The 27958-nt window shown below is 39.5% G+C and overlaps 1 protein-coding gene across 1 annotated transcript in view; it reads right to left on the minus strand.

Annotated features, from left to right (window-relative positions):
* BCAR3 (BCAR3 adaptor protein, NSP family member) overlaps positions 1-27468 on the minus strand; it is a 110448-nt gene extending 82980 nt beyond the window's left edge. The window contains exons 1-2 of the mRNA XM_063428407.1: positions 27241-27468; positions 11012-11340 (exon numbers count right to left, since the gene is read on the minus strand). Coding sequence (XP_063284477.1) covers positions 11012-11331 — 320 coding nt within the window. The 5' untranslated portion in view covers positions 11332-11340; positions 27241-27468. The remainder of the gene's footprint in view (positions 1-11011; positions 11341-27240) is intronic.
* Between the last annotated feature and the right edge of the window lie 490 nt (positions 27469-27958).

Here is a 27958-nt window from a genome sequence, read left to right on the forward strand (position 1 = left end):
TAATTAAATGCATGCATGTTTTCAATGGGTGTACATATACTAAACAGTGATTTCATTTTTTGGAAGGGGTGGAGTGGAGTATCCATTTAAGGAAGCAGGTGATTTAAAGTTGCTGAGGATGTATGTTTCGGCAGCTTCACTTTAATAAGTTCCCCTTGAAAATGTGAAGTTAAAAAAATTCAAAGCTAAATAGTGTATCTTGATAATGACGCTGCATTAGAGGACCATAGCAATCATTAAGAGAGAGAAAAATAAACTACTGTATTGAGCAATGAGTGGCAAAGCATAAAGTCTACCCTACATTGTAGATATAGGGATTTGAGGCTAGAGTATTTAGGGTTTGAGTGCCTAACACTAAAGCCCCAAATCCTAAAAAAAAAATTCTACCAGTGCCCCATTACTTTACCCAAATCCTTTTCAATCAGGCACTTCTAAATTCATTTTAGATTGGTTTTTTTTGTTTGTTCTTTTTAATTGGCTGGGATAGAAAGAATCATTGTCTCAGTGCTGGTTTTAGAGCAACGTAGAATAAGGAGGACCAGACATAATTAAATAAAACCAAAATATTGTTTAAAAAAAAAACACACCAAAAACAAAAAAAAACAAAAAAAAAACTAACAATATCAAATTTCTTTGACATACGGAGCAGGATGCCATTATTAGCCTTTGCCATTGTTAAAGGAACACTAAAGGGTTAGGAACACAAACTTGTATTCCTGACCCCATAGTGTTAAAACACTATCTAGCACCCCCTTAAATATAGTAAAATCTTACTTTATTCCAGTCTGCTGACATCAAACATGATGATCTCAGCCAATCACAATGCTTTCCAGTTCTGATGATCTCAGCCAAGAAGGTAAGTTGGGAGTGGAGCCAATGCCGCCTTGGCCAATCCACATCTCCTCATAATAATTCATTGTATCAATGCATCTCTATGAGGAAAGTTAAGTGTCTCTATGCAGATGGTGAAGACACTGTGCAGCACTGCTCACAAAGCACCTCTAGCAGCCATCCGAGGAATGGCCACTGAAGGTTGTAAAGTAAACACTGCATTTTCTCTGAACAACAGGGACTGACTGTACTCACCAAACAATTATATTAAGCTGTAATTGTTCTAGTGCCTATAATGTCCCTTTAATTTTTGTGAATTATACAATGCTAGTGACATCGGTGATGAAAAATAGCCAAAAGGGATTACAAATAAACTTTGTTACATTGTAGTTATATGTGGGAGAACCATAAATTTTATTTATTTTAATGAACTCTATTACCATTTTCAGCTACCTGTAGATCATAGACCATCATACAGTCAATTAAAAGACCATCTGGGGGTGGGGCCCGACTATAATGGAGGAAGGTCGCATTTCTACAGAGCTCCTCCATAAGCCTGCTTTACATAGCTTACTGTGACCTTCCCGGTTCCTACCACAGCGACCCTTGGAGAGATTTATACTCCCCGATCTTTTCGGCACTACTGGAGACAGTATTTGGCTCAGTGGGTGCTCACACAACGCTCCAGAACACAAGGTCTACTGTGCACCTAGCGGGAGAGGAGGACGCTCTCCCGGCTTGGAAGTGGAAGGACGGAACTACCACAGAGCACGGGCCCTGTTAACCCCCTCCTTTGGACCGGGGGGGTAATCCCCATCCACCCTAAGAGGGCAATCCAGACCTAGCAGGAGTGTGGGGTGACACCATACACACTGGTGGTTTTCCCCGTAACTCACCAAACATGCGGAGGCCACATGCTACCCTAACTCAAGCGATTATACGTTCGAACACAGGCTGAACAGACACTTTGAAGCTTTTTGGCAGAAGCTGGAAGAAAGAATGCACCAGAATGCTTGGTTACAGTCCAGTGGTCTCCCACAACTCCAGCCAGCACCACGTGCATGTCGGCAGCCATCAGGGTTCCCTGTGCAGAAGGCCCAAATATGGCGGCAGGTCAGACGGGAAAGCTCACCTAAACACACTACACCTCAGCAATGTGCACTGCAGGGAACCACAGCGGGGCCTCAAGAAAAGATGGGGGCAGTACAAGAAGCCCTTGCTGGCTTGAATAATTCTTGCTGGCTTGAAGAATTCCTCTGCAGTGCTGATCCGGGCTCTACCTATGGCTGGTATCGGGTAAAGCGGAACTTCTAGACTGAGCTGTACAGTGCTCCTGCCTCTTTTGTTTCCCATTTTAAGCTCCTTCAAGTGAGGTGACCATGATGTTATGCGGTGTTATGGGTCATTACCCCCCCAATGGTGCACTACTAAGAGCAGTTATATTTTATTTGCTTTTCATTATTTTTCTTCTTGTAGTCTGGTCTGGCCCTATTCTTATTGCTTTTTTAATGGGGGGTGGCCTCCTGGAGAATCACTATTGCACGATGTACCTTATATATATCCAGCTACATTGTTACTTTTTATAGACCCACTAATTTGTTCCAATTGCCACTCCTGTTGCCTCATCCCCTGACATATTCTGCTTAAGCCTATGTCTTAAACAAAAACTGCGCAGTCTAATCATATGCCATGGAATGGTTTCCTTTAAAATGTTTGCCTAAGCTTGTTCTTGCTGTTGTGGAATTGCAAGCATGTTTGTAACCCTAAGCACAGACCAAAAAAAAAAGAATAAAAAAAGACCACATCTAATCCAGGCTTCCCCAAACTCCAGCCCTCCAGATGTTGCTTAACTACAACTCCCATGATTATGAGCCTATCTATTTCATTCATAGAATCATGGGAGTTGTAGTTCAGCCAGAGTTTGGGTATGCCTGATCTAACCCATGCCAAACTAAATGACAGAGCAGGGGTTCTCAACCCAGTCCTCAGAACCCCCTACCAGTCCAGGATTTGGGGATTACCTGGGTATGTCTAAGGTGTTTAGAAAAAGGGGGAAAAAAACACCTTAGACTCGAAGGTGTTTTTTTTATTTTTCTAAACACCTTAGACACACCCAGGTAATCCCTAAACCCTGGACTGGTAGGGGGTCCTTGAGGACAAGGTTGAGAACCCCTGACATAGAGGGAAGGAGATTTACCAAGAAAAAAAATGCTCTGATGAAGTACTAAATATGGATCAATTGCTACAGAAACTCATCTTCACAGAGATCACTTTGTATTCAAACAGCACCAGTCTTGCTTTAATTATTCTCTCCCGATATGATCTAAATCAGCGATGGCACGTGTGTCAAAATCCATGGCACGGAACTCAGGGCTGACTTAGGGCACAGTGTGAGAGAATACTGCTGCCCCCACCAAAAAAATAAAAAAATTATATATTATATATATATTTTTTATTATTATTATTATTATTATTTTTTTTTTTTTTTTTTTATATATTGCCAAATCAGCAACATATGAAATAACAAAACATTATTTCCTGGTGGTTGGGTGGTGGAGCGTGTGGTCTGCATCTCTTCCTGGTACAGACATCATTCCAAGCCAGCACTTTGACTTCCTCACAGAGCACAAAACCTGAGAGAGTGAGTTGCAGACCATGAACTCCACCACTAGACCACCAGGGAATCATTATTAAAAAAGGACACTCAAGACACCTAAAGCACTTCAGCTTGCTGAAAAGATTTGTGTGTGAAAAGGGTGTCCTCTTTTTAATTAACCTGGTTACAACCCCCTGGCTTTCAAAAGGACTTCACTCAGTAGAATTAAACTATACAAGCAGGCAACTGCTCAGAGCACTGGATTTGCAAAGACATCCCAGTGCAGCTCAATGAGAAGTCTGTGATTGGATAGTCACGAACGTCTGAGCTGGGTTATAAGGGGAGGGCATGCAAAGTCCATAGACTACATTGTAATGCAAAGAGAACTACAGCTTTCACAAACTGTTTTACCCCAGGGGGAAAATTAAATTATATATATATATATATATATATATATATATATATATATATATATATATATATATATATATATATATATATAATTTAATATATATATATATATATATAATTTAAATATATACATATATACATATATATATATACACACACACATATACATACATACACACACACACAAAGTTTTCATTTGGGGTATGTCTAGTAAACAGTTATATTTATTTAGTATTTTGGCAGTGGAGTGTCCCTTTAAGACCAGTAGACTACCAGGAAAAATAATCCCATCCCAGCAAAAAAGGTAAGCAGGCAGAAGGCAAAACTTTAATTGCAGTTTTCACACTTTGAGGTACATACGTGGGTTTTGAGTTACAGTTCAAGCAATGACGCTCAAAATCGCTGGTCTAAATGGCTTCATCTTCAGAAGTCAACTCAGTTCAACAAATCCCAGCTTTTTAATGCTGCTGGCAATATAATTTAATTAATAATGGTCTCCAAATAATTAGTCTACACTAACAGGATTATTCACTAAGGTGGGAATTCAAAGTCAATTTTAGGTTTTAGGCAAATGTAGCTAAAATTGGAAGCATAGCTAACTTAGAGAAATTTTCTAGTTTGGCTTTACTGACCATAAATTTGAAATTCACACTTTAGTGAACAAACCTGTTAAGGTAGTATTCTAGTTGTGCTCGAAAGTTTGCATACCCTGGCAGAAACTGAATTTTTTTGCATTATTTTTGAAAATATGACTGATCATGCAAAAACTATTTTATTGAAGGACAGTGATCAGACAAAGCCATTAATTATCACATAGTTGTTTGACTCCTTTTAAAAAATAAGAAGAATAATAACAAATCTCCCAAATGGCCCTCATGAAAAGTTTACATACCCTTGAATGTTTGATCTTGTTACAGACACACAAGTTAAAATGGCAATTAAAAGGTCAATTCCCCACACCTGTGGCTTTTTAAATTGCAATTACAGTGTATATAAATAGTCAATAAGTTTGTTAGCTCTGAAGTGGATGCACTGAGCAGGCTAGATACCACACCATGGGCAGCAGAAAAGAACGGCCAAAAGGCCTGCATAAGATGGTAATGAAGCTGTATAAAGATGGAAAAGGATATAAAAAGATATCCAAACCTTGAAAATGCCAGTCAGTACTGTTTAATCACTTATTAAAAAGTGGAAAATTCAGGGATTTCTTCATACCAAGCCAAGGTCAGGTAGACCAAGAAAGATTTCAGTCATAACTGCCAGAAGAATTGTTTGGGATACAAAGAATAACCCACAGGTAACCTCTGGAAAAATACAGGCTGCTCTGGGGAAAAAAAAAAAAAAAAAAAAAGACGGTGTGGTTGTTTCAAGGAGCACAATACGACAAAACTTGAATAAAAATTAGCTGGATGGTCGAGTTGCCAGAAAGAAGCCTTAACTGTGCCAATGCCACAAAAAAGCCCGGTTTCAATATGCCCGACAACACCTTGACACACCTCACAGCTTCTGGCACGCTGTAACTTGGAAGGACGAGACCAAAATAGAGCTTTATGGTCAGAACCATAAGCGCTATGTTTGGAGAGGGTTCAACAAGGCCTATAGTAAAACGAATACCATCCCCACTGTGAAGCATGGTGGTGGCTCACTGATGTTTGGTGGTGAGGGGGGGGGGTTGAGCTCTAAAGGCGCGGGGAATCTTGTGAAAATGGATGGCAAGATGAATGCAGCATGTTTTTAGAAAACACTTGCAGACAATTTGCATTCTTCTGCATAAAGGCTGCATGTGGGACTCTTGGACTTTCCATCATGACACTGATCCTAAGCACAAGGCCAAGTTGACCCTCCAGTGGTTAAAACAGATAAATGGAGTAGCCATCACAGTTTCCTGACCTTAATATCATTAAGCCACTCTGAGGAGATCTCAAATGTGCGGTTCATGCAAGACGACCAAAGACTTCACATGACCTGGAGGCATTTTGCCAAGAAGAATGGGCAGCTATACCACCTGTAAGAATTGGGGGCCTCATAGACAACTATTACAGAAGACTTCACACCGTCATTGATGCTAAAGGAGGCAATATACAGTATTAAGTACTAAGGGTATGCAGACTTTTGAACAGGGGTCATTTCATTTTTTTCTTTGTTGCCATGTTTTGTTTTAGGATTGTGCCATTCTGTTATAACCTACAGTTGAATAAGAATCCCATATAAAATAAGTTAAATGTGTTTTGTCTGCTCACTCATGTTTTCTTTAAAAAAATGGTACATATATTACCAATTCTCCAAAGGTATGCAAACTCTTGCGCACAACTCTAGATACGATGCCCTTTCAGTGTAGAACTTAGAAAACTAACAGAAAAAAAAAAAGTAATGTAACTCATTACACATGTTTTGCACATATTTTATTTTAAGACATGCTCACATGCAAGTTAGTTTAAAAAAAAAAAAAGTTATTAACACATTTGCTAGAAGATAACTGCAGAAATGTGGGCACTTCCTCTTTAAATGCATATTAATGCGAGTCACAAAAAGACCCTTCTGAGGTTGTTCTATTTTAGAGAATAAATGTGATTCTTAGTAAGCCCAAAGATCCCTTTTTCTCTGGATAATTAATTCATTCCATTTGAATTACTCACTGTGGAGCTTGTAGTCGTTTCACTAGACCGAGCTCTCATTACATGTTTTTCAGTCAAAGGCAAGAGACCTGGCATCGGTGCAGTGAAAAGACACTTCTACCCATCGCTGTGCCCAGAATATTAAGCGATTCGACAATGACCCAATATAAATTCAACAAATTTCTGCAGTCTGCTCACCAACTTATATCAGACAAAAATAGTAGTTTCTCAAATTTTTAACAGTTTTAAGACATTAAATTGAAATTAAGTCAGTTTTTTTTTTCTTTTTTTTTTTCCCCCTTTTCATTTTTCAAAAAGGACACAGAAGGCTTGATTTAAAGGAACACTATAGGGTCAGGAACACAAACATGTATTCCCGACCCTATAGTGTAAAAACCACCATTTAGGTAGCTTGCCCTCCCTTAGAAAGGGTTAAAATGCACCTTTTTTCCAGTGATGCGCGGCCCTGCCCCTGATCCGCCTCTTTGAATTGCTGATCTCAGCTGAGATCGCCAAGTCATGTGGAATATGGGAAAGCACTGGATTGGCTGAGACCGCCAAGGAGCGGGGTGGGGCCAGGGCTAAACACAGTCTCCTAATAGAGATGCATTGAGCCAATGCATCTCTATTAGGAAAGTTCAGTATCTCCATTCAGAGCGTGGAGGCGCTGAATGGCAGTGCGGCACATTGTGCAGCACCGTTCCAGTAAGCACTTTTAGTGGCCATCTGAGAAGTGGCCACTGAAGGTGTCCCTAGCCTAGGCTTTAATGTAAACACAGCCTTAGCATGAAAAAGGCTGAATGGAATGCTTATACTCACCAGAACAACTATATTAAGCTGTAGTTCTTGTGACTATAGTGTCCCTTTAACTTCCATTTATTTTGTGCATTATAGATATTTGAACAGCCAGGAAAAAGCATTGTATCTACATTCTTTGGCTGTATTTGAGTGATGGGAAAAGTGAATTCTGCAAATGGCAGATGCAGACAGTAACAGGGGACCATACTAGACCATAACATTTAGAGTTATAAACCACACAATGCTTCTTGCACATGTCAGCCTAGGTTGTCACCATTTAGATAGGTTTATTTTCTGGTGATGAAAAGAAATTGGGATGTAGAAAGAGGATATCATAATGGTGTTTTGTTACTGCAATAAATTGTATAATTCAGCTGTAAAGAATCATTGTGGGAACTGAACTGTGGAGTGGACTAATTGTGACATGTGACAATCTTGTCAGGGTTAAATGCCTGTGGAGTGAGGCGGGTTTGCAGTCACCAACATATACAGTTTTTATGATAGTGTTTTGATTGTCCTGTTTTACATTTCTTATACAAATGCACTCGGTTATATATAAATTTGGAGGGGAAAAGTTTTTGTGAAGAGAATTACTAGGTAATTTTAGGGATAATATATATGATAAACGTACACAGTTCTGAACAGCTACAGTGAAATCTTATCATTTGCAGAGTTTAAGCAGCACAAGGATTGTCTACAGTGGAATCTCTTTCTGCACTCCACCAAACGACCGGTAATCATACAAGCCTTTCTTTATACATCACTGATGTCAGATTGTGAAACACAATGTAACCAGATGATTTCATGAGCCACCATTGTTTGTGTTCAGCTTCCATGGTGCTGATGTAATGCACATTTTGTAGCCCCTAGAAGTCACTTAATGTGCCAAAAATTATCCCAAACCTCTCCAGCATAAATAACGTTAATTCTAAAAAGGAATTTTTGATAATCTATAAGAATATCAAGTAGTTTTTTACAGTACAGGTGGTTTTTAGAGAACTACATAAGTATGCTCAGCAGAGATTCGGTTGTGCAAACAGAGTCCAGTGACCGGCAGTAATGGTAATTGTGGGAACCTGTACATAGCTCATAGTGCATGCTGCATATTCCACATGACTGGAAGCAGCCCTTTGTTAAATGTGGACAAAGCCTGTCTACAATAACGCAAACATAATCAAACCAATGAAAAGGAACAGAAAATCCCCAGCAAGTTTACAACGAACGGTTCGATTCTGCACATGGAAGATTTGCATCTTTGATGGACAGAAGGTGAGGTCATAATATTGTAAAGCGCTACGGAATCTGTTGGCGCTATATAAATGGCAATAATAATAATAATAAAAAGGGGAGGCATATAAATTGAATTTAGAATGATTGGGGAGACAGATTTCAGACTCCGCAAAGCTGATTCATTTTTTTATTCTATAAACATAGAAGAGAATTGCAAATTTACAACTACACAAAACAGATGTGTAAAAATGAAATATTTTACTATCAAGAATTATCTTTTGCCCATCTTCAGATTCTGGTCATCTTCCAGTGAAAAACATTCACTTCAACCAAAAAGGGCTGATTTGTCTAATCAGTGGTCTCACATTTAATCCAATGGGAGAAAACTGCACAGGCATTTCACTTCCCCATATCAATGAATGGAAGTCAGCTACCACGAGTGTCCATTAAAAGGACCACTATAGTACCAGGAAAACAAACTCGTTTTCCTGGCACTATAGGGTCTTTAGGTCCCCCCCACCCTCTGAAGGGCTGAAGGGGTTAAACTCTTACCTTTCTCCAGCGCCGGGGAACTCTCCTCCCTCTCCCGACGTCAGCTTTGAATGCGCATGCGCGGCAAGAGCCGCACGCGCATTCAATCAGTCCATAGGAAAGAATTTCTCAATGCTTTCCTATGGACGACAGCGTCTTCTCACTGTGATTTTCACAGCGAGAAGCGCGGAAGCTCCTCTATCGGCTGTCATTGAGACAGCCACTAGAGGCTGGATTAACCCAAGTGTAAACATAGCAGTTCCTCTGAAACTGCTATGTTTTCAGCTGCAGGGTTAACACTAGATGGACCTGGCACCCAGACCACTTAATTGAGCTGAAGTGGTCTGGGTGCCTATAGTGGTCCTTTAAGGACCTCCAATGAAGTGATGTAACCTCCAATAATTCCTAGGAAGCTTTACCTTCTCTTTATTTGTCCAAAATATTTGAACATGGTGAGCAATCCAGGACAAACCATCTGAGGGTGTGTCAATGTGTTGCCTCTTTCATTATCAAGTTTCAAGGGCAGGGGGTGGCTTTTGGGTGCAGGGGAATCCTCCTATGTAAGCATCAATCTCTCTCAAAATAAATAAATCTGTTTACTCTCTAGGATATATCATAAGACCGTAATGGCCGTGTAGCACCATCTTCATTCGACAGGGTCTTCCTCCTTTCTTTCTAAATATTTTGTAAACATAAATTATACATTTTGGCGGCTGATTACATTTAACCAAGTTGTAAGAATGAATTACTGTGTAAGTGTACGTTCCAGTTGTTGTTTTCTGATAACATCTGGTATTTTGAGCTCCTGGACACATATTACGGGTATGCCCGTGCAATAAATCTCGAAGACGAGAATGAACAGGTACAAACCACCCTACCTCAGTGTCTGCCTCACAGCACAGAGAATTTCCCTGCAAAGCAATTTACTTTCTGCTTCAAAACGAGAATGGAGCCACCATAATTTACAATCATTTTATTCTACGGTACAATTATATTTCCACAGCGTCAGACCAGATTTTATAGTACAGTGCTATAATCTACAGTTGTATGATCCACAATCCTGTTGTGTAACACAATGGTAACACTATCCTTCTGAGCTGAACTTTATTGTTCATATTGACTTTATGCTATGTTTGCAATTGCTTGTATTTGTATAATTTTAAATAAATAATTATATATATTTAAAAAAAAAAAAACAAAAAAAAAAAACAAAAAAAAAACACCTTTACTGCTGTGGTAGAATTTAGAGAATGCAAATACATTTTACATGGTAGCTCCCCTCCAAAATCAAAAGTTAGAGAGGCAAAGAGACAGATGCAAAAAAAAACTCCTACTGGAATGAATGCACAGTATATATATATATATATATATATATATATATATATATATATATATATATATATATATATATATATATATATATATAAAAAATATTTCAGAAAGTCAGTAATATACAATATGTATATTATATATCACTGACTTTCTGGTATAGAGCCGTCTTTAACCCCTTAAGGACACATGACGTCATGATTCCCTTTTATTGCAGAAGTTTGGTCCTTAAGAGGTTAAGGCAAGATGAAAGGGGCAGTTGCTCATAGCCCAAAGCAGATGTCCAATCAACAGCTTTTATTTTATCCCTATGTGTTTGTCCCCGATCATGCATATGGAGCCACATACAAGCCAGCAGATAAAAGGCATTTGATGCCAGCATACCGTCAAGGTAGTGAGTGACCTTGTGTTGTGACATCATACACTGTGCCCATCAGCTTGCGGTTAGGCCCATGTACTTTACTATGGACTTTGCTACTGCAAAACTTTTTATGCCAATTAAGCAGCCAACCTGTAGGAAAATCCACAGAGAAGGGATAGAATCCTGGGCTGGATGCGACTGGCAGGGGGTTGCTTATGGTTAAGCTATAATGACTGGTTTCTGGACACAACTGTTTGTACACACTCTGATTTATATGCAATTTTAACAAATATCGGTCAGTCATGTTACCTTGTGCTAAACACTCCTCTCCGTCTCTCCTGAAATGGGTACTCCTCAATAGTATCTTGCATTAATCGGGTAGGCATTCTGTGTGACTTGGAGTGTGGCAAAGTTCCCATATGACTGAACGTGTCACTGGATCTGATGGGGATCCTGTCTTTCTTTTTCCGTGGCAGAGTGCCGTGGATGCATACATCTTGAAAAGCGTTAGAGCGTCGCTCACCAAGCGGAGATTTGCTGCTGAGAAGATCCATTGAAGATGCCAGTGGGAACTGATGGTTGGTTTGCACATTTCTATGGAAACTGGCAAATTTCCCAGCAGCCATCATTCTTCAGTTCTAGACAGAAAGAAAGAGAAGCAAAAGAACAGTGAAGTTTGGATAATTGACGAGACACAAAGTATTCAGCTTTTCAACAGCCACTGCAAGTTCCGAGTCAGGTGAAAGAAAGAAATTACATTTATTCTCACAAACCATTGGATTTTTGTGTTCAAGTGTGAATTAAAGATTTCCCCCTTCACAGCAGCTCTGCTATCCTTCGTGAATTTGGCTACTTTCCATTGGGGTCACAATTCGCTTTTACGACTATCAAATTTGTATTTTATGACCTATTTTTTCCTTGCTTCTCTCCATAACCCTTTGTATACTAGAGCCGAGGTAAGCAAAATATATAGACTTACAACTCACATCATGCTTTGCCAGCCTGGGAACTTCCTACTGACCACTCCTGTGTTAGACGGAATAAGCAACATGTATTGTTTATCTCTCTGAACAAGTTAGAAATGTCGGTTTGTATATGTGATGACATTTTTTTTATGTTGTCTCCAACATAATTGAGCTGAACGAACACACACACCGCTCACAAAATTTCCCGTTCAACAACGCGAGTCAGAATGGAAATTAAAGCCTCTTGTAAGGGGGAATGAAATATTTTTTTTTATTTTTTTTTTATTAAAAACGTTGGGAGGTTATTAAAGACTTTGCACGAATAGAACACAATTAAATAAATAAATAAAAAAAATTAGCAGGATACCACATCTTATTCATTCATTTTACACATTTAAAAAAAAAAATTGTATTTGAGGATTACACTTTTTATTACTATACTATTGGATTATAGCTTCGCAATCAAATCTTACTTCTGTATGAATGTCAAACAAATAATAGCACAGACTGATAGACTGGATATCAGAAAGGATAGACAGAGGTGTAACCAAAAAAAAAAAAACATTCCACAGCCAGGCAATAGCTACTTTCAACCGATGGTTTGAAAATTCTTATTTGCAGGTGAAAGATACGTTTTATCTTCACTATAAATCAAGCCTTTTGACGAGACACCATCTTCCAGCACCTTGGAAAATGACTGGTTACTTCACAATAGCACTTTTTATACCAGTCGTCTCAGGAAATCCCAGAACACCATCCTAGGATAGCCTGTCTGTTATAGAATTACAGAAGCAGTCCTGTCAGTCACTGTGCACAAAAAGAGCAACAGATTGACATGACATTATCACTATGCACAGGAAAGTACTAATCGATATACGGATGACTGACCTGATAAAAAAGAGGTTTATAAGAAAAAAACTTCAAACTTTTTATTTATTTATTTTTTAATTTTCTTATTTTTAAATCTAGAATATGAATAAAACCGCAAAAGAAAAAAAAAAGTGTATAGGTTTCAAATGAGCAATAATACACAGCATTGTGTGGGGCTTATGTGGAATGTTGCTGTAACAAATCGCACATTTTTTGTTTCTAATCTTTATATCCCTAATAGCAAATTCTCTAATCCTTGCACAATTAGAGTTCTTTCTTATTTGTTCAGCATGGTACAGACTGTTTGACTGGTTTAAAACTCATTAAGGTGTATCCAACAGACCAAAGTGTTTGTTTTTTTTCCTGCAGTTTTTGTTAAATATCCGACTACATTTTATAAGCAGTTATCACGAACGTACTAAACAACACCGAGCAAACCTTAACGCAATCCATAATCCGTTACCCAATATTTCAGTATTGTTTTGGCTGCTTTTTTCCCCACTCTAGATAAAATTTCCTTTCACCAACTGGTTTTATCCACTTTCCTGGTAACAAAAAACAGAAAAAAAACACACAACGCAATGCCCTCCATCCTGCTTTGTGTAAATATTTAGTATGTGGAGTTGATAAGTCGGGAGGTGCTTGGGAGTCTGCTGGTGCCTGGTAAGATCTTCACAAACCGTTTGTACTTTCTCACATGTTCGTCTGTTGAAGGCTGTTGCCCTGCAGTTATCCTTTCCTGTTTAATACTCTTGTAAACTAGAGAATGATGTCAGAGCCATCACAGCACTATTGTCTGTTTTAATCTTAACATCTTAAAAGGAACAGATCTTCCCTGGAGAGCAATGAAAACACTCCTTGCCAGAATTGCTTTAATTTGTGTAACAAAATAAAAATAAATGAAATCTAAAAAGACCTCTCACTTTGATGTTTATGTTAAAACTAAATATTCACAAAAGGTAAATAATGATTATTTATATCAGTATATGTAGTGATGCAAATAAAGTGGGTATGTTATTGTTCTGTGGGTTGGTGTATCTCTAAATGCTGTACACAGGGTCTTGCGGTTTACATTAACCGTAGATTGACGGTACTCTAAGTGCAATATAGGGGGCTGGGCCTGACCGCAGAGCCGAGAGGACGCAGAAAAGAGCTGCTCCCGCTCCTCTGGACTAAATCCCCTGGTTACAAGCCTACAACATACCCTAAATCCCTCACAAGAGCACCTAATGGCAGGGCGAAACCGGGGGCTACCCACCGATACTAAATATGTGGCACAACTCGAAGAAACCATCGAGGTACATCTCAAGGCCTGCCAGCATGGTCGGCACGGGGGAGACGGCCGCTCCCCTAGCGCCTCCAACAGCTACAAGCGAGAAAGTGGGCCCTTACCCCCCCCCCTATGGACTGGCGGGGGTCATCCCGGTCCCAGGCAGACCACCCCAGAGGCTGAGGCAGCAGCCACAACAGACCCAAGCTGAAACCAATATGGTGGAGACTACAAGCGGGACACCGGGCTCCATGCGAGAGACCAACATTCTGGCACGGCTATTACCACCCGGCACAAGACAAGGCAAGCTGCACCTAAGCACGCAACTACTGAGCGTCCCACTGCGAGAGCCGGGAAGAGCTTGCACTCCCACACGGGAGGGACCCGCACTGCACCGGCAAGTGCGTCTGGAGAAACAGCAGCCTATCCACACCCCAGCAAGCAACCAAGGTTGTACCTGCAATACTCAGACCTGGCGGTCGGGATGGGTGAGTCAAACGGGACTCTGACATCCACAGCCCCACAAGATGGCAGGGACACCATGTGTCACTCTGACGTAGCACAGCCTCACACTCTCACCAAAGGGGTATACCTGCATGACACATGCCTACTGCAGAGCGACCAACGATCTCCCCACAGACTGGGCATTGGATGAGGGGGCTGGAAGACAGAGGCTGCCCGTTGGCACTTTGCAGTGCTGACACTAGCACAGATGACTTTACAGACCCTGTTCAATTTGGTGGACTCCTGTTTCAAATCTGCCTTTACGTTTTTTTAAGATAACCTAAACCTTTTATTTTTACATAAGCATGATCTTACCTATGAATTTCTCATATTCTATTTAAGCATGGTTCTCAGTATTCTGTTTAGTCTCAACATATGTCTAATTAATAGCCTCAATGTACCACTCCTAATGGTATAACTGACAGGTTTTCATGCATATAGGACGGCCCCACTTAGATGGCACCCACCCTGCTCAGTTAATTAAGTGCAATATACGGTAAACATTTAAATATAAAATGTACCCATTTTCATTTGTATTGTGATATTCCAAGCTAAAACTCAGATGTTTAACACAGATCTAGAGGGTTCCTGGGGGTATCACTTATAATAACAGATCAGAGGTTATAGCTGGTACTTCTCACCTAACCACTAGCTATCATTGAGAACACTTTGTACATTCCCAGCACACTCAATCATAAGGTTAGCATGGACTTAGATAAAAAAAAAAATAAAAAAATAAAAACTTATCTTATTTTGGTTTTGCCTTAGTAGATATTAAAACAGATTAAAAGTTTTCAAGTAAAAGGACGTTAGCTGGGTGCTATATTGTGATAGTTTTAAAACCATCAAATGTCACAAGGGATTGATTGCTCATAAAATAAATACATTTTAAAAAATATGAAAGCTCATGTTAACAAGAAAACTGTTAAACACATTTTCTTGTTTAGAGATCTATTGGTTTATCTAGGCTTAGTTTAACATGCACCCATCTTGTCAAACATGAGTTGGTGTCACTTTAAAAAGCTTAAAAGTAGCTTTTGCCACCTTCTGGAGTCTTGACATATTTTGCATAAACAGATAATGGCGCTCCGCTTCCAGTGTGGTGTTCCAGGGTAAGAGTTTTTACATACCAAACATGTCCTTTGCAGCCGCTGTAATCTTCTCCCACGAGGTCCACATTAGCTCCTGGCAGGTCAAGCGCCAAGAGTTGAACTCGACCTCGTCAGTGCTGCACTCTCATGCATTCGAAAAACTAAAACACTGATGTCTATGGAAAACACAGGGCCTTTTCCCCCTCAGCCGTCATTTGTGACGAGAGGTTGATAAAGCTTGACAGCAAAAGATCGGCCTTTTAGTCAAGCTTAGGAAGAATACAGTGCTACGGAATTTGCTGGCGCTATATAAATAATAAAACAAAGTAGTCCTTATTCCAACCCAGTCTTTATGAGAATTTCATAAAGATTTATGAGAATTTCATAGAGGATAAACTCCTTCCCAAGAAACATTCCACATTGACAGACAGACTGCTCCACTACCTGTAGCTTCTGTTCACTACCAGTACTTCACTTTTAATATTATAAAAAGTTTTGAGCATCATTCTTCTACAGAAGGTCCATAAATGTGGGATAAACTTCCAGAGAGTAACACATCTTCTACCAGTGTAGTAGACCTCCCTGGGAGGTGGCTTGTAAGCGTGACAACACATTTACTGTGGATTGACTGTACGCCCTGCCAACTGACCACCCATTGGCTGTCACTATTCAAAGTACTGGGAAAGCATGCTACATTCTCCTAGCCCATTGGTGTCTAAAATTGAATGGATTTACATTTGGTAGAGCAAACATTTAATTTCTACATTAATAATAACATTGCCATATCACTCCAAAAAGGTTTTCGACAGAAACTAGGGTAGACTACCTATACACCCGTAGCACCATAACCACTGTACCAAGCTATATTGATAATGGAGCTTACAGTGACCAACTATGCCAAGCTATATTCGTGCTTACAGTGACCCTTTAGATATATCCTATATGAATTTGTAATTGTACATGTACAAAAATCTTAACACATTTTATACTCCGATAGTATACATCACGCGACAATATATCACAAGAGCTCCCTGTTGAATGTTGCATAAGGCCAAGGGTTAAAGACTGATCACTTGGGAGTGAATTCCTTTTGCCTTTGAACATAAACTGCTGTTGATCACAGCTGTGAGTTCCCAAAAATTAGGTCGAAAGTGTGCAGCTGTCAGAAATGTTATTTTACATTTACCCTTGAAAAATGTACTTTCACATTTAAACACGTTCCTTCAAATCTAAATTCCTAGAATATTACAGCAAGTTTGTAATTTCACATAGAGTTGGGGAAATCACAATCAAAGTTTGAAATGTTTGGAATGTATCAAACAAATAACACCGGGAATTTGTGTATAACAGTGCAGGTAAGCCAGCTACTATATAATTATATCAATACCTATAATCTTTCTTAAAATGAAATAAGAAAAAATAATCTGGCAACAACTATTTTACTAATTGGTTACATATCATTAGAATTATCCAGAGTAGAGGGTGTGGCTAACTAAGCAACTAACCAGACACCTTTCTGTGGGGCTCTGTGAAGGCCCCGAGAAAAAGAGACCTGAGCCACGGGAAAAAGAATCCATGAATGACAAAAATACTACCACCCCCAGAGGACACAATGGGGCAAAAAAAAAATAGGAAAAACTATCGCGCAGAAGCACCCCCAATGCCTGATATTAGGCTCTCTTTTGAGAGGCCCGCGCCACAGCCAAAGATGGCTTCTGAGACTCACAGTGAACTGGAGGCCTCATGAGGATTCCCAGGAAGAGGGGTCTTCTTTCATCACCATGGTACGAAGGCATCTACCAATCAGAATCGGATTAGGACTCACGTACCATCAACAAAAGGGGACATCAAAAAGCTTTTAAACAGAAGGTCTGGAAGGCAGACTTGCTGGGAGCCAAAACAGATATGGCCATAATACACAAGAAAGTCAAAGCAGGGGAGAAGAGGGAGATGGCGATAAATGGAGAACTCCAAGAGGCTAAACACCAGATTGGGTGGTCGCCATCTTGGAAATACACCACAGACGTCGCAACATATGCCTCAGAGGGGTACCTGAATCTGCGACACTGCAGTATGTCCAGAGTCTAATCTCCTTTATGGGTGTAAAGGAGAGCACAAACCGTACACATATCTTTTTATTTTCCGGGTGTGCAAATCTGCAGCTGCACCTCCTGGAGCTCCCAGAGACATAATTGCGGTCAAAAGAGATGTAGTAGTACAAGCAGCAACTTTGAACCGCTCCAGAGCTTTGGGAACGATTTGATAAGAAGGCTGCACAGTACTGATATACGAGGATATCCTGTTCTCAGTACTGACAGAGAAGAGAAAGTTGGCGCCGATCGCTAAGAAATTAAGGGACTACTCGGTAAAATACCGATGGGGTTGGGAGGGATCACTCCTGACTACATATGGAGATGGAACCCTTACGCTGACCTCTGAGAAAACCAGAGGATACCACAGGGCACAATGAAGAAACTGCTCCAGAGCCAATAGCATTTCAGTGCCCAGTACATCAACAGGGGGGGACTACCCATAGGCAGTGACCCCTGTTTAAAAGGCCAAGATACTTAAGAGTCTTTTTACCATTGATATATCTAATGTTGATATTATCCATCTCCTTCCACATACGGGCTATACTAGACTGCTTAATTAAAGAATGTCCAAGATACTTAAACTTTTTATTTTGTTTACAGATATGTACCCCCTTATCAAATCTTGATTTTTATGTTTGTTATACTATTCGCATATATTGGAAATGAAAAGTCCACAGTGTACAACTAAAGTAAAATATAAAGAATTATCCAGAGTAGCTTTGGTTAGAAAAGAAGGTGGAAGGGGTAATACAGAATATCTTAAAGAAAGTAGAAAAAAAAAAAGAAAAAGAAAAAGAAATTCAGTACTTGAATAATACTGATAAAGTTCTGTTCGGCAGCTCCCATTGAGTAAAATCAAGTAAAACAAGGGGGTGGGTGTAGCGCCTTGAGTGTCCTTGTAAATTTATGTAACTACAAAAAAAAAAAACTGGGAATGATAGTGTAGTCTCTTTGGTGATGAAAAATAGAAGATAAGATGTACACTTACGTGGAGCTGTAATCCAACTCCGACTTAATAAAAGGTTAATAAAACTGCAAACACAAGGGAGGCAAAGTATATATGAGCATGTAATACAGATTTCATATAAAACTTAAAAAGAGAGCAAAAAAAGTGATTGAATAGGATTTTTTATATTTTTTCCAAAGCCAGCAAAAACTAACAATACTAATTTCTTAATTAGGTGATGCCATTAGAAGACAATTTGTTACAACCCAAACGTAAAGTGCCCGTTACCGGTAGGATTGATGGCAGTAACTGTAGATAAAACTTTTAAACTCTGCCCTTGGGTGGAGTATTCCTGCATTTAATAAAAAAAATCTTTGACACAGCACTAGATTGAAAACGGCGTCATGCCATCCTGTCCCTCTAATAACAATAGTACAAAAAGAAAATGAATTTAAAAAAACAAAACAAAAAAGAACCCAGCAGAGATGAGTGGTGATGTAGATGCTCAGTAGAATTTAAAGTAAATAAATGTCTGGAATATTTAAGATCTAGAGGATTCTTGCTTTATCTCTAAAGGACTATCTCCAACCAAGCTGATTTCTAGAGAATACAAATTCCTTTTCCTTCCTTGATAATCATTCCATCGGATTGCGTATCCTGAAGACGAAATGTGGCTCCTTTAATTTTGTTTGTTTAGTTACTCTTAAAAGGACGACCTTTAAGACCTTCTCGTCAAAGACAGGAAAACCAGATGCTGACTACTGTTTGCGAAGTCATATGAAAAGCATACCTGCAGGATAGTCCTTGGAAAGCCAAGGCTGACAACCTAAAACAAACTCTTCCTAACCTATGGTGGGGCTGTACACTGTTTTTACACAGACAGATTGCTCTTATGCAACAGGTAGATGTGGAAGGATCAGCTGCCCAGATGAGATAGATGAAACCTGTGGGTCACTACCTGGGCTGTTCTTTAATGTTGATAGGTGAGTGGAACAAATTATCACGATAGCCTGTTGCACAAAGCACGATCCCTGAGGTATACTCACTAAAAACAGATTTGTAATGAATTGGAAACTAAATTAGAAGACCTAAGAACATTCTCTAACTTCCCTAGTAACAGTTTGACTAGATTAGCGTACATTTACAATACGGTCATGAATTCCAGTGTAAAAGACTGTGAATAAATAAATCTAGGCTCATTTTAGTATTCTGCTCATTTTAGAATACTAAAATAAGTCTAGTATCTGGAAAATTCATCGTGGTTACCAGGTATGCATAATAGCACGAAATAATTTTTTTTTAAATAATTGCACAAAATGTTAGAAGACCAGTACAAGGGTTACTCCAAGCACTGCGGTCACTTCATGGTGCTGTATATACAGAGTTAAAGCACATTCCTCCTGCAGGTGTGAGTCCACCTCAAGCAGCACCATTCGCTACGTACTTTTTTTTCTCATTCAGTTTTATGAAAAGGGAGCTGGTGATTGGCTAAGAGCATCAGCTGACACTCAGCTTATCAGCAGTGTCCAGTCTAAGGACTTCCTCATTGAAGCCGCAGACCCTCAGAAGAAGAAGTTGCTGGACAAAGTGAATGGTGTAGTCTTAAAAAGTTTGCAGTTAAAGTATTTGGTAACTGTTTATCCCGGTAAGTTAACATGGCAAACAGGTCCTCCTGGCTTGTGGTTGAGATAAAGTGGTTATGGCACTCTGAGTAGTATTCTATGCATGGATGATATGCTTATTGATAACCAATGGTAACACAACCCACTGTGCCTCCCAAAGTACGAGCCAAGCCTCCGTAACATTCCTTCCACTGCAGAGAGGGGGGAGTAACACACAGTAGGAGGATAGGGCTGCAGATAGAACCTGGCCTCGGCTCTAGATAAAAAGGGACACAACGGCACCTCACCTTTCTTAACTTTTACTTTTTTTTAAATGGAGGAGCAAATGCCAGTAAGTTTTACTTGGCATATGTAGATGATGGAAGTGCACTCAATCCTTCGTCATAGAATTAAGGGTACTCTAATGGATAAGTCCCAGTACCAAAAATCTAATTTAAATATAAAAAATAATCCAGGCACTCCAGCAAATTCCAAAGCAGAGGCAATTTCTATTGGAACAAGGAACCCTAAGGGGTCTAAACGTTGCCTTTTGATTCCTTGTTCCAATAGAAATTGCCTCTGCTTTGGAATTTGCTGGAGTGCCTGGATTATTTTTTATATTCAGTAAGTTTTACTTCATCCAAAAAAAAAAAAAAAAATGTTTTATTAAAACGCTGTTTTTGGTTGGAGTAACCCTTTGAGTTAATGTTCTTATGGGGGCAAGAGTGTCAGAAATTGGTCACCCGGCACCCAACCCCTCTGTGCCCTCACTATCTGCATACTATGTCTCTGAATTGGTGGTCAATGATACGCAGAGATAGTGTTAACGGAGACACTGGCTGGTAAACCTTACTCATACAGTAATAGCCAGGAGGGAGGAAATGAGAAGGCATTGGAGAATGGTTTAAAATTCTGAAGACAAGACAGTGCCCACACACTTCTGCCCCATAACAATGTAAAGGAACAATAAAATTACAAATGTTCAGCCCTCTAGGATTTTTCTGATAAGCAATTTATAGATCCTACTACTTCTTTGCAAGTCAGCAATCAAGCCGACTTGACAGCTATTCATGCCAAAGATTTTCTATCGCTTTAAATATTATAACTACATTTTACAGAATAAGAAATCACGTAATTTTGTCAAGTTGTCAAATTTTGCCACTAACATGTCACACTGCATTTTAGTCATACTTTATACAAATTAATAAAATGTGAGGATTGTAAACTGCTATAAATGTAGATTGTTTTATATATTCCCGATCTTGAGAAGAAAATTGAAATAATTAATCTATTTGATCAATATTCACACCAAGCACACAAGACCAGTCTGTAAGCCTGTATCTTCTAAAAAAAAAAAAAAAAAAAAAAAAAAAAACTAGCCCAGAGATGCAAGTTATTTTCAGCTCTTAAAGGCTTGTGTAGAACACAGCTAACTATTCATCCTCTGTCAGACAATAAATACACAATGTTGTCCACGCATTCACAGGCAGCCTACCACTTCAAGATTTTCTAAGTATGTGAGGGTAATCGGAATGCCTGCCTCCTCCAACTGTCTCCCCTTCCAACTGGGAAACATTTCAAAACCCCTATCAGAGCAAAAACTCCACAATAAACCAGATGGTTCAAACAACCCTTGCAATGGGACAACATCAAATGCATTTCTGGCACAAAGGGGTATTTCAGCTCAGAGTAAAAACTCTTTGCTGGCAGAGGAGCCAGCTTGGTTGTGCTGATCTAGGCTCACAGTACTTCCTCAGTGAACTGATTTACATACTTCTGTCAAAAGGTCTCAACACACCCATTAGGGTAATTGTAAAGAGATTATAGAATAACAAGGTAGCAATGCCTTGGCTAACATTAGGGATTATAGCAAAATGAGGGGTGAGGATCCTGTTGCAAATGTCTTACATTCTGTAGAAAATCCTTTGAACCACTGTTAGTCACTAACAGCCGACAATACAAAATACATGACAGTAGGTTATGGGTTATAGTCTGATATTTCAACTGATTAAATTAAAAGAACTATTAGGGTTCATTCATTAAACAATGCAGTGTAGAAGCTGGAACCCAAATTACAAAATGTATGCAAGTAGTACTAGATTTGGGGGAGGGAGAGGGGGGGGGGGAATTAACTCTGTACCAAAAAACGAAAACAACTCAGTTTAAAAATAAATAAAACATTTTTAGTTTGTAGGCAACAATACACTAGAAGACTACCATTTCAAAACTTCTCAATCTAGTTATGCAAATGAAAAGCCAATAGTTGATCTGAGAGGACTTCTAAAATGCAGGCACTTTATCTCCAAGTTACCATCTAAATTGCATCACTGCACTTTAGTTTTTTTTAAAACTTAACTCTTGTGTAACTTTAAGGAGTTACACAAATCCATTATAACATACCTGGCATCACACAAACTATAGGCACCCAGGCCACCTCACGTCATTGACCTGGTCTGGGTGCACTGTCCCTGTCCCCTTAGCCCTGCAATGTTCAGAGAAACTACAATGGTGATTGTGAATTAGGTCAACCCCCCCCCCCAATTGCCAATGTCGGAGGAGGCTGAGAAGGAGCCAGTGCTGAGGGACCTCAGCAATGGAAAAAGGTAAGTTTTTTTTTTTTTAAACCTTTTCAAACACTGGAAGAGGGTGCGGACAATCTTTAGAGCAGAGGGACACTATAGAGCTGTATAACTTTAAAGCAGAGGGACACTATAGCTTTAGGAATACAGTTTCGTATACCCAACGCTATACTGTTCCTTTAGCTGATCATTCAGTGACACATAATATTACTTGTATGGTTACACATTAAACAGTGAAAGCATATAATCTAGCAAGATTACAGTCCTCCAAAGCAAATTCTGATGACACCTCTAGCTGTCAGATCCCCCTCAATGATCAACGCTGTGGGGCTGGGCATGATAGTAACCCTGGCCTACAGGTCATGTCAACAATTTAAATATATTATCCATTTTAAAATAATTTCTAAATAAAGATTTCAAAGAATAAACTAGAATTTCAAGATGCTAAGGGAATTTCATTAATCTCCTAAATATAAACCAGCATATTTCATGCTTTCCACACCAGGGATAAAACATGCTCTTAGGAAGATTTAATTCATTCTGTGCAAAGTTACTTTAGTTTATAAAAAAAAACAAAAAAAAATAAAAATAAAACTAAGTTCCTAAAACTCTGTTTTTTTTTGTTTTTTTTTTAAATTTAATGTTTCCTTAGCACTGCATACTTGTATTTTCCTCCTTAACGACCAAGGCTCTTTAGTTGCAACACGTTTGTGACCAAGGCCTAAATGGCGCACGCACACACAAACACGGATATTTCTCCATTATTATTATTATATTTATAAATAAAAGTACGTATTTATGAAATACACATTTTTCAGGGTGAGGGAGGGGTGACAGTGCTGCTTTAATGCTGAATGTTTGGAGATTAAATGGTTATAGTGACTAAAGCATCCGTTTAAGCTCCATCACCATAACATTCCATTCTACAGAATAGAACTGCCTTCCACGGTGTTCAGGGTAGACTGGAACTAGGTAATGCATTAAAGGGACACTATAGTCACCCAGAGGTCTGGGTGCCAGGTGCCCCAGGATTTAACCCTTCAGATATAAACATATCAGTTTCATAGGGGGACCCTGAGGGTGAGGGGGGGGAGCGCAAATGAAAGTATAGTGTCAGGAAAACAAGTTTGTTTTCCTGACACTATAGTGATCCTTTAATAAAACCAGCTAATGACTAAACAGGGTTGAGAGTGAAGAGGTTAAAACATCAAATGTGCAGCTAGGCAAGAAGATAAGGAAGGTGCAAGCAGGGATAATTTCTTAGCACAAGAGAAAAAAAAAAAAAACCCTGGGAAAATAAACGTACTACTTTATTAATTGATTTCACAGCCTTCTACTCTGTATGTATATAATATATATTTCAATGTATTGATGTGTCTGCTCGAAATGTAAGTTATATTAAATGAATGCAAGGTCTAATTCTCAAAACTAAAGAATAGTGTAAATTATCAAGGAACAAATAAATGCAACATTTAGACCCTAATAGACAAACGAAAAAAAGTTCTGTAACACTGTTATATTGGCTGCTGATTTAAGGCAAAAATGTGCAAGTCGTAAAACTTTCCAATTTTAGACCAACTAGCCAGAGTTGAAAGAGAGCGGACTTGGAGAATTTTTTCTGTTTGGCTATTTTGTCCTAAAACCTTTACTTGGGAGTTCTTAAGAAACCACACTTCAGTGAATAACTTGCCTGAGACCTTTTGGGATCTTTACTGGTTCCACTAACGGGTTAACCGGCAGGAGGGGAAGCATAGCGTGGCAGAGCTGTAGACAGCGGTAGAGGAGGTTCTGTTCCTCTACCCATTCTGACAGGAAGTGCACAGAACGACTTCCTGTCAGACCGAGCATAGTGAGCAGGAGCTCCTCTACCGTGCTCGGCCAAAATTATTAGGCTAGGGAGTGGGAAATGGGACGCATGGAGAGGCTGGGAAGGAAGGGGGGAGAAGTGGGACACATGGAAAGGAATGGCTGGGGAGGGGAATGGGACACAAAGAAGCTGTGGAGGATGAATGGGACACTTCGAGAGGCTAGGGGGGGGAAATGTGACATATTGAGTGGCATGGGAGGGGGAAATGGGACACATGGAGAGGCTGTCAAGAGGAATGAATGAGACACGTGGAGGGCTGGAGGATAGGACACATTGAGGTGCTTGAGACACATGGAGAGAACTGAGGGGGTGAATGAGACACATGGAGGGGCACAAAGACATACTGAAGGGCTTGGCAGACAAAACACACAAACACAGAAAACTGGGGGGACAAAAAAAAGACACAGAGGGGCGAGGAGCCAAACAAACAGACACACACAGGGGGGTGATGGGAAAAAACAAAAAAACACACCAGACGCATAAAGTGGCTGGGGGAAGCAAGAGGTCCACAGGGTCCACCCTGGGTGCCAAATGCTCTAGGTACGCCCCTGACTCATACGTGCAGTCTCAGCATGCAGTTGATGGTGCAATAGGATAAAATAGCTTATGTTAATGGCTTTGGCAGAATCCCTCATACGCTAATAAAACACATATCTACCTCCCAGATCTAAGCCTGAATGTTTTTAGTTATTTGTTCTGTGTTATGACTAAGAGGATACGTTTTCAGAGTGCTACTGTGGTGTAAATACAATGCATTGCATGGAAGAGTATACCCTACACAGGGAACTGAAGAGAAATGAAAAGGGAATTTCACATTTTTTAAATCTTGGATAATTTCACATGAAATTTGCAATTCACTTGAGGATATACCATAATATTTGGATTTAGTGCAGTTATTCTTAACTATTTAACCCAAAACATGCACAGTATACTATCACAATGACCTAGTTTTGCACAATTAACTCAGTGACATGTTCACGTGTAATATAATCAACATTAAAATATATTTTGCAAGACTGCTTAGATTCTTGTTCAGTGCTGCCCTGAGGGGTCGGCATTGTAGAGGGAAAGGCAGTGCCACTACAGAAAACGACTTATTGTAGGTAGTGGTGGCATGGGTGATGATGAATATGAAGTGTCTATTTTAATCAAGTAGTCTTCATGGCATTAGAATACCGATGGTATGAGGGCATGAACTCATGTAATTTGTTTGAGCCAGTGTGATAATAAAAGGTTAAGAAATTTTAGCTATTCCTGGTAAAGTACATAAATACATATATCATAGCAGGTTTTAGTGAGCAGTACGTGTAGAGTCTAATGCCTCTATGCCATGATACATGCATTTTACAGCATTGACCTATTTACTAAAAGTTCAATTCTTCATTTCCAGTAATTTTCAACTATTCTTCCCAATATAAACTCAATTTGTTATGGTTTTACAGCACACAGATAGTAATTCAGCTGTGGTGGCAAATGGCGGATCACCAGCTACCAGTCAAAAGATTGCGATAATGATCACCTATCTATAGGAGTAGAAGAGTGCGGGTATGGCCGCCTGTTTGTATTAATGTATGCCTGTGTATATGTGAGAATGTGGCTATGTTCGGGTCTTTATTGGTTACTCTTTGGTTACAATTGAGGTATGAAATGCCTGGATGTGTGTATATTTGAGGGCAGGCATGACAGGCCTGCATAGCTCAGTGAATGTATCTGAAGGTTTAATTTTTGAGAGAGTATGACAACCAATCTGTATCTATGGGAAAATTAATTTCTGCCTCTCTGTGGGCATTAAGTCTATGTGAGAGAGTGATATAACCACCTGTCTAAGTTTTAGAGAGTGGGGATTTGACACTGTATATGAACATCTGGGAGAAAGGGGGTAAGACCGTTTGTATACATGTATGGGGAAATGATGGTAAGAGTGTGTATGTCCGTATGAGAAATGGGAGTAAGACAGAGCATATGCATATATGATTGGATTGGGGGGAGGGAGAGACAATCTGACTGAATATATGACTGTATATAATTTCTGTTATTTATACCAAAAAGTTGCTATGCAAACTACTACAGCATAAATAAGTGGCCGATTTATTTTACTACGCTAGAATAGGGGTACTAATGAGATTGCTGACACAAAAGTAGATTCCAGGCCATCAAAATCTGGCCTCCCCTGGTATACAGCTTTCATGGACAGCTTTGGAATTCCAACATTTACTGCTTGTGCTGTAATGATGCCATCTCATCCCTGACCTGCTGCCCCACAGGACAACACAACAGGTTAATTTAAAGGAACAGAGCTTACTCTAACGTAGAAAATACATGCTGACATAATCACCAGAAAAATACAATAAATGTCATCGAAAATAAATCAGAATGGGGACTCTTTAATGATACATGTCACACAAGAAAGCATGGAGACGCAAAGCTTGCAGACTAAGTGCAACCTGCGGATTCCGAACAAAAATACTAGATAGAAACAAAAACCATAACTAGCAGCTTGCCAAATAGTTTTCAAAAACTGAATGCGCTTAATTCCACTATACAACCTACTAAATGAGCGATTTATGGGGCAGATTAAAGTATCCATAAATTGATTGATTGATGCGATCGGGGCTGTGGCTACACTCAACAGCTTGTTGAAATCTGCAGTAAAATCAGTTGACCCCCTTCCAGTACTGAATAAATGTCAAGTATCCAGTGCGATTTCCCTAAGATTTACCATAGTATCCAGCACATTATATGAGCCTCTTACCTGAAGGTAACCACTCCACGTTCTATCGAAGGTACGCAATCCACGCCACACGTTCTATCAGTGATCCCACAATGATGGTCAGTGTTCAGCGTGGAACTTTCATCTCACATTGTATACGGTGCGCTCGCTGGATAGAATGTAACAACCACTGACTCCCAGACAAGCAACTGCAGGCAGCCAGGCACACAACCTCCTTCTCTCAAACAGCAGCCAGGACTGCCCCACAAATTGGCAGCCACACCCCTGCAACGCTAGGGCTGGGGTCTGCTCATTTACATGGGATGACCTCTCACTGCTCCCCCACTAAGATCCTCTCCCCCTCCTATTCACTGATCAGAGCATGGAAATGAACTCTGCCCATTGAGTTTGTAATAAATAGATTAGATATAGATAGGGCACACAAATACCAAGTGATTTGCATTGACATCATTTTCCACATACAATATGTATACATAGAGTGTGTGTGCTAGTAATGCACCAATAATTAGTAGCTTATTCATATTTTATAACAAGATCTGCAGGTTTTTACCTAAGAACAGCCTGAGAAAATCTGTGTCACATCAAAGTGTAAAATATTAATATTCTAGGCTTTAAATGTGTTTATTTTTTTCTTCTAATATAAGTCTCTGGGGATTTTTTTTTATTGGGGAATTGCCAGAGAAATTAAAATGCATGTTACAACCCCTGTGTAGCCCCCATTTCCCCCCTCCCCTCCATA

The sequence above is a fragment of the Pelobates fuscus genome, chromosome 7 (assembly GCF_036172605.1).
Source record: "Pelobates fuscus isolate aPelFus1 chromosome 7, aPelFus1.pri, whole genome shotgun sequence".
Taxonomy (NCBI): domain Eukaryota; kingdom Metazoa; phylum Chordata; class Amphibia; order Anura; family Pelobatidae; genus Pelobates; species Pelobates fuscus.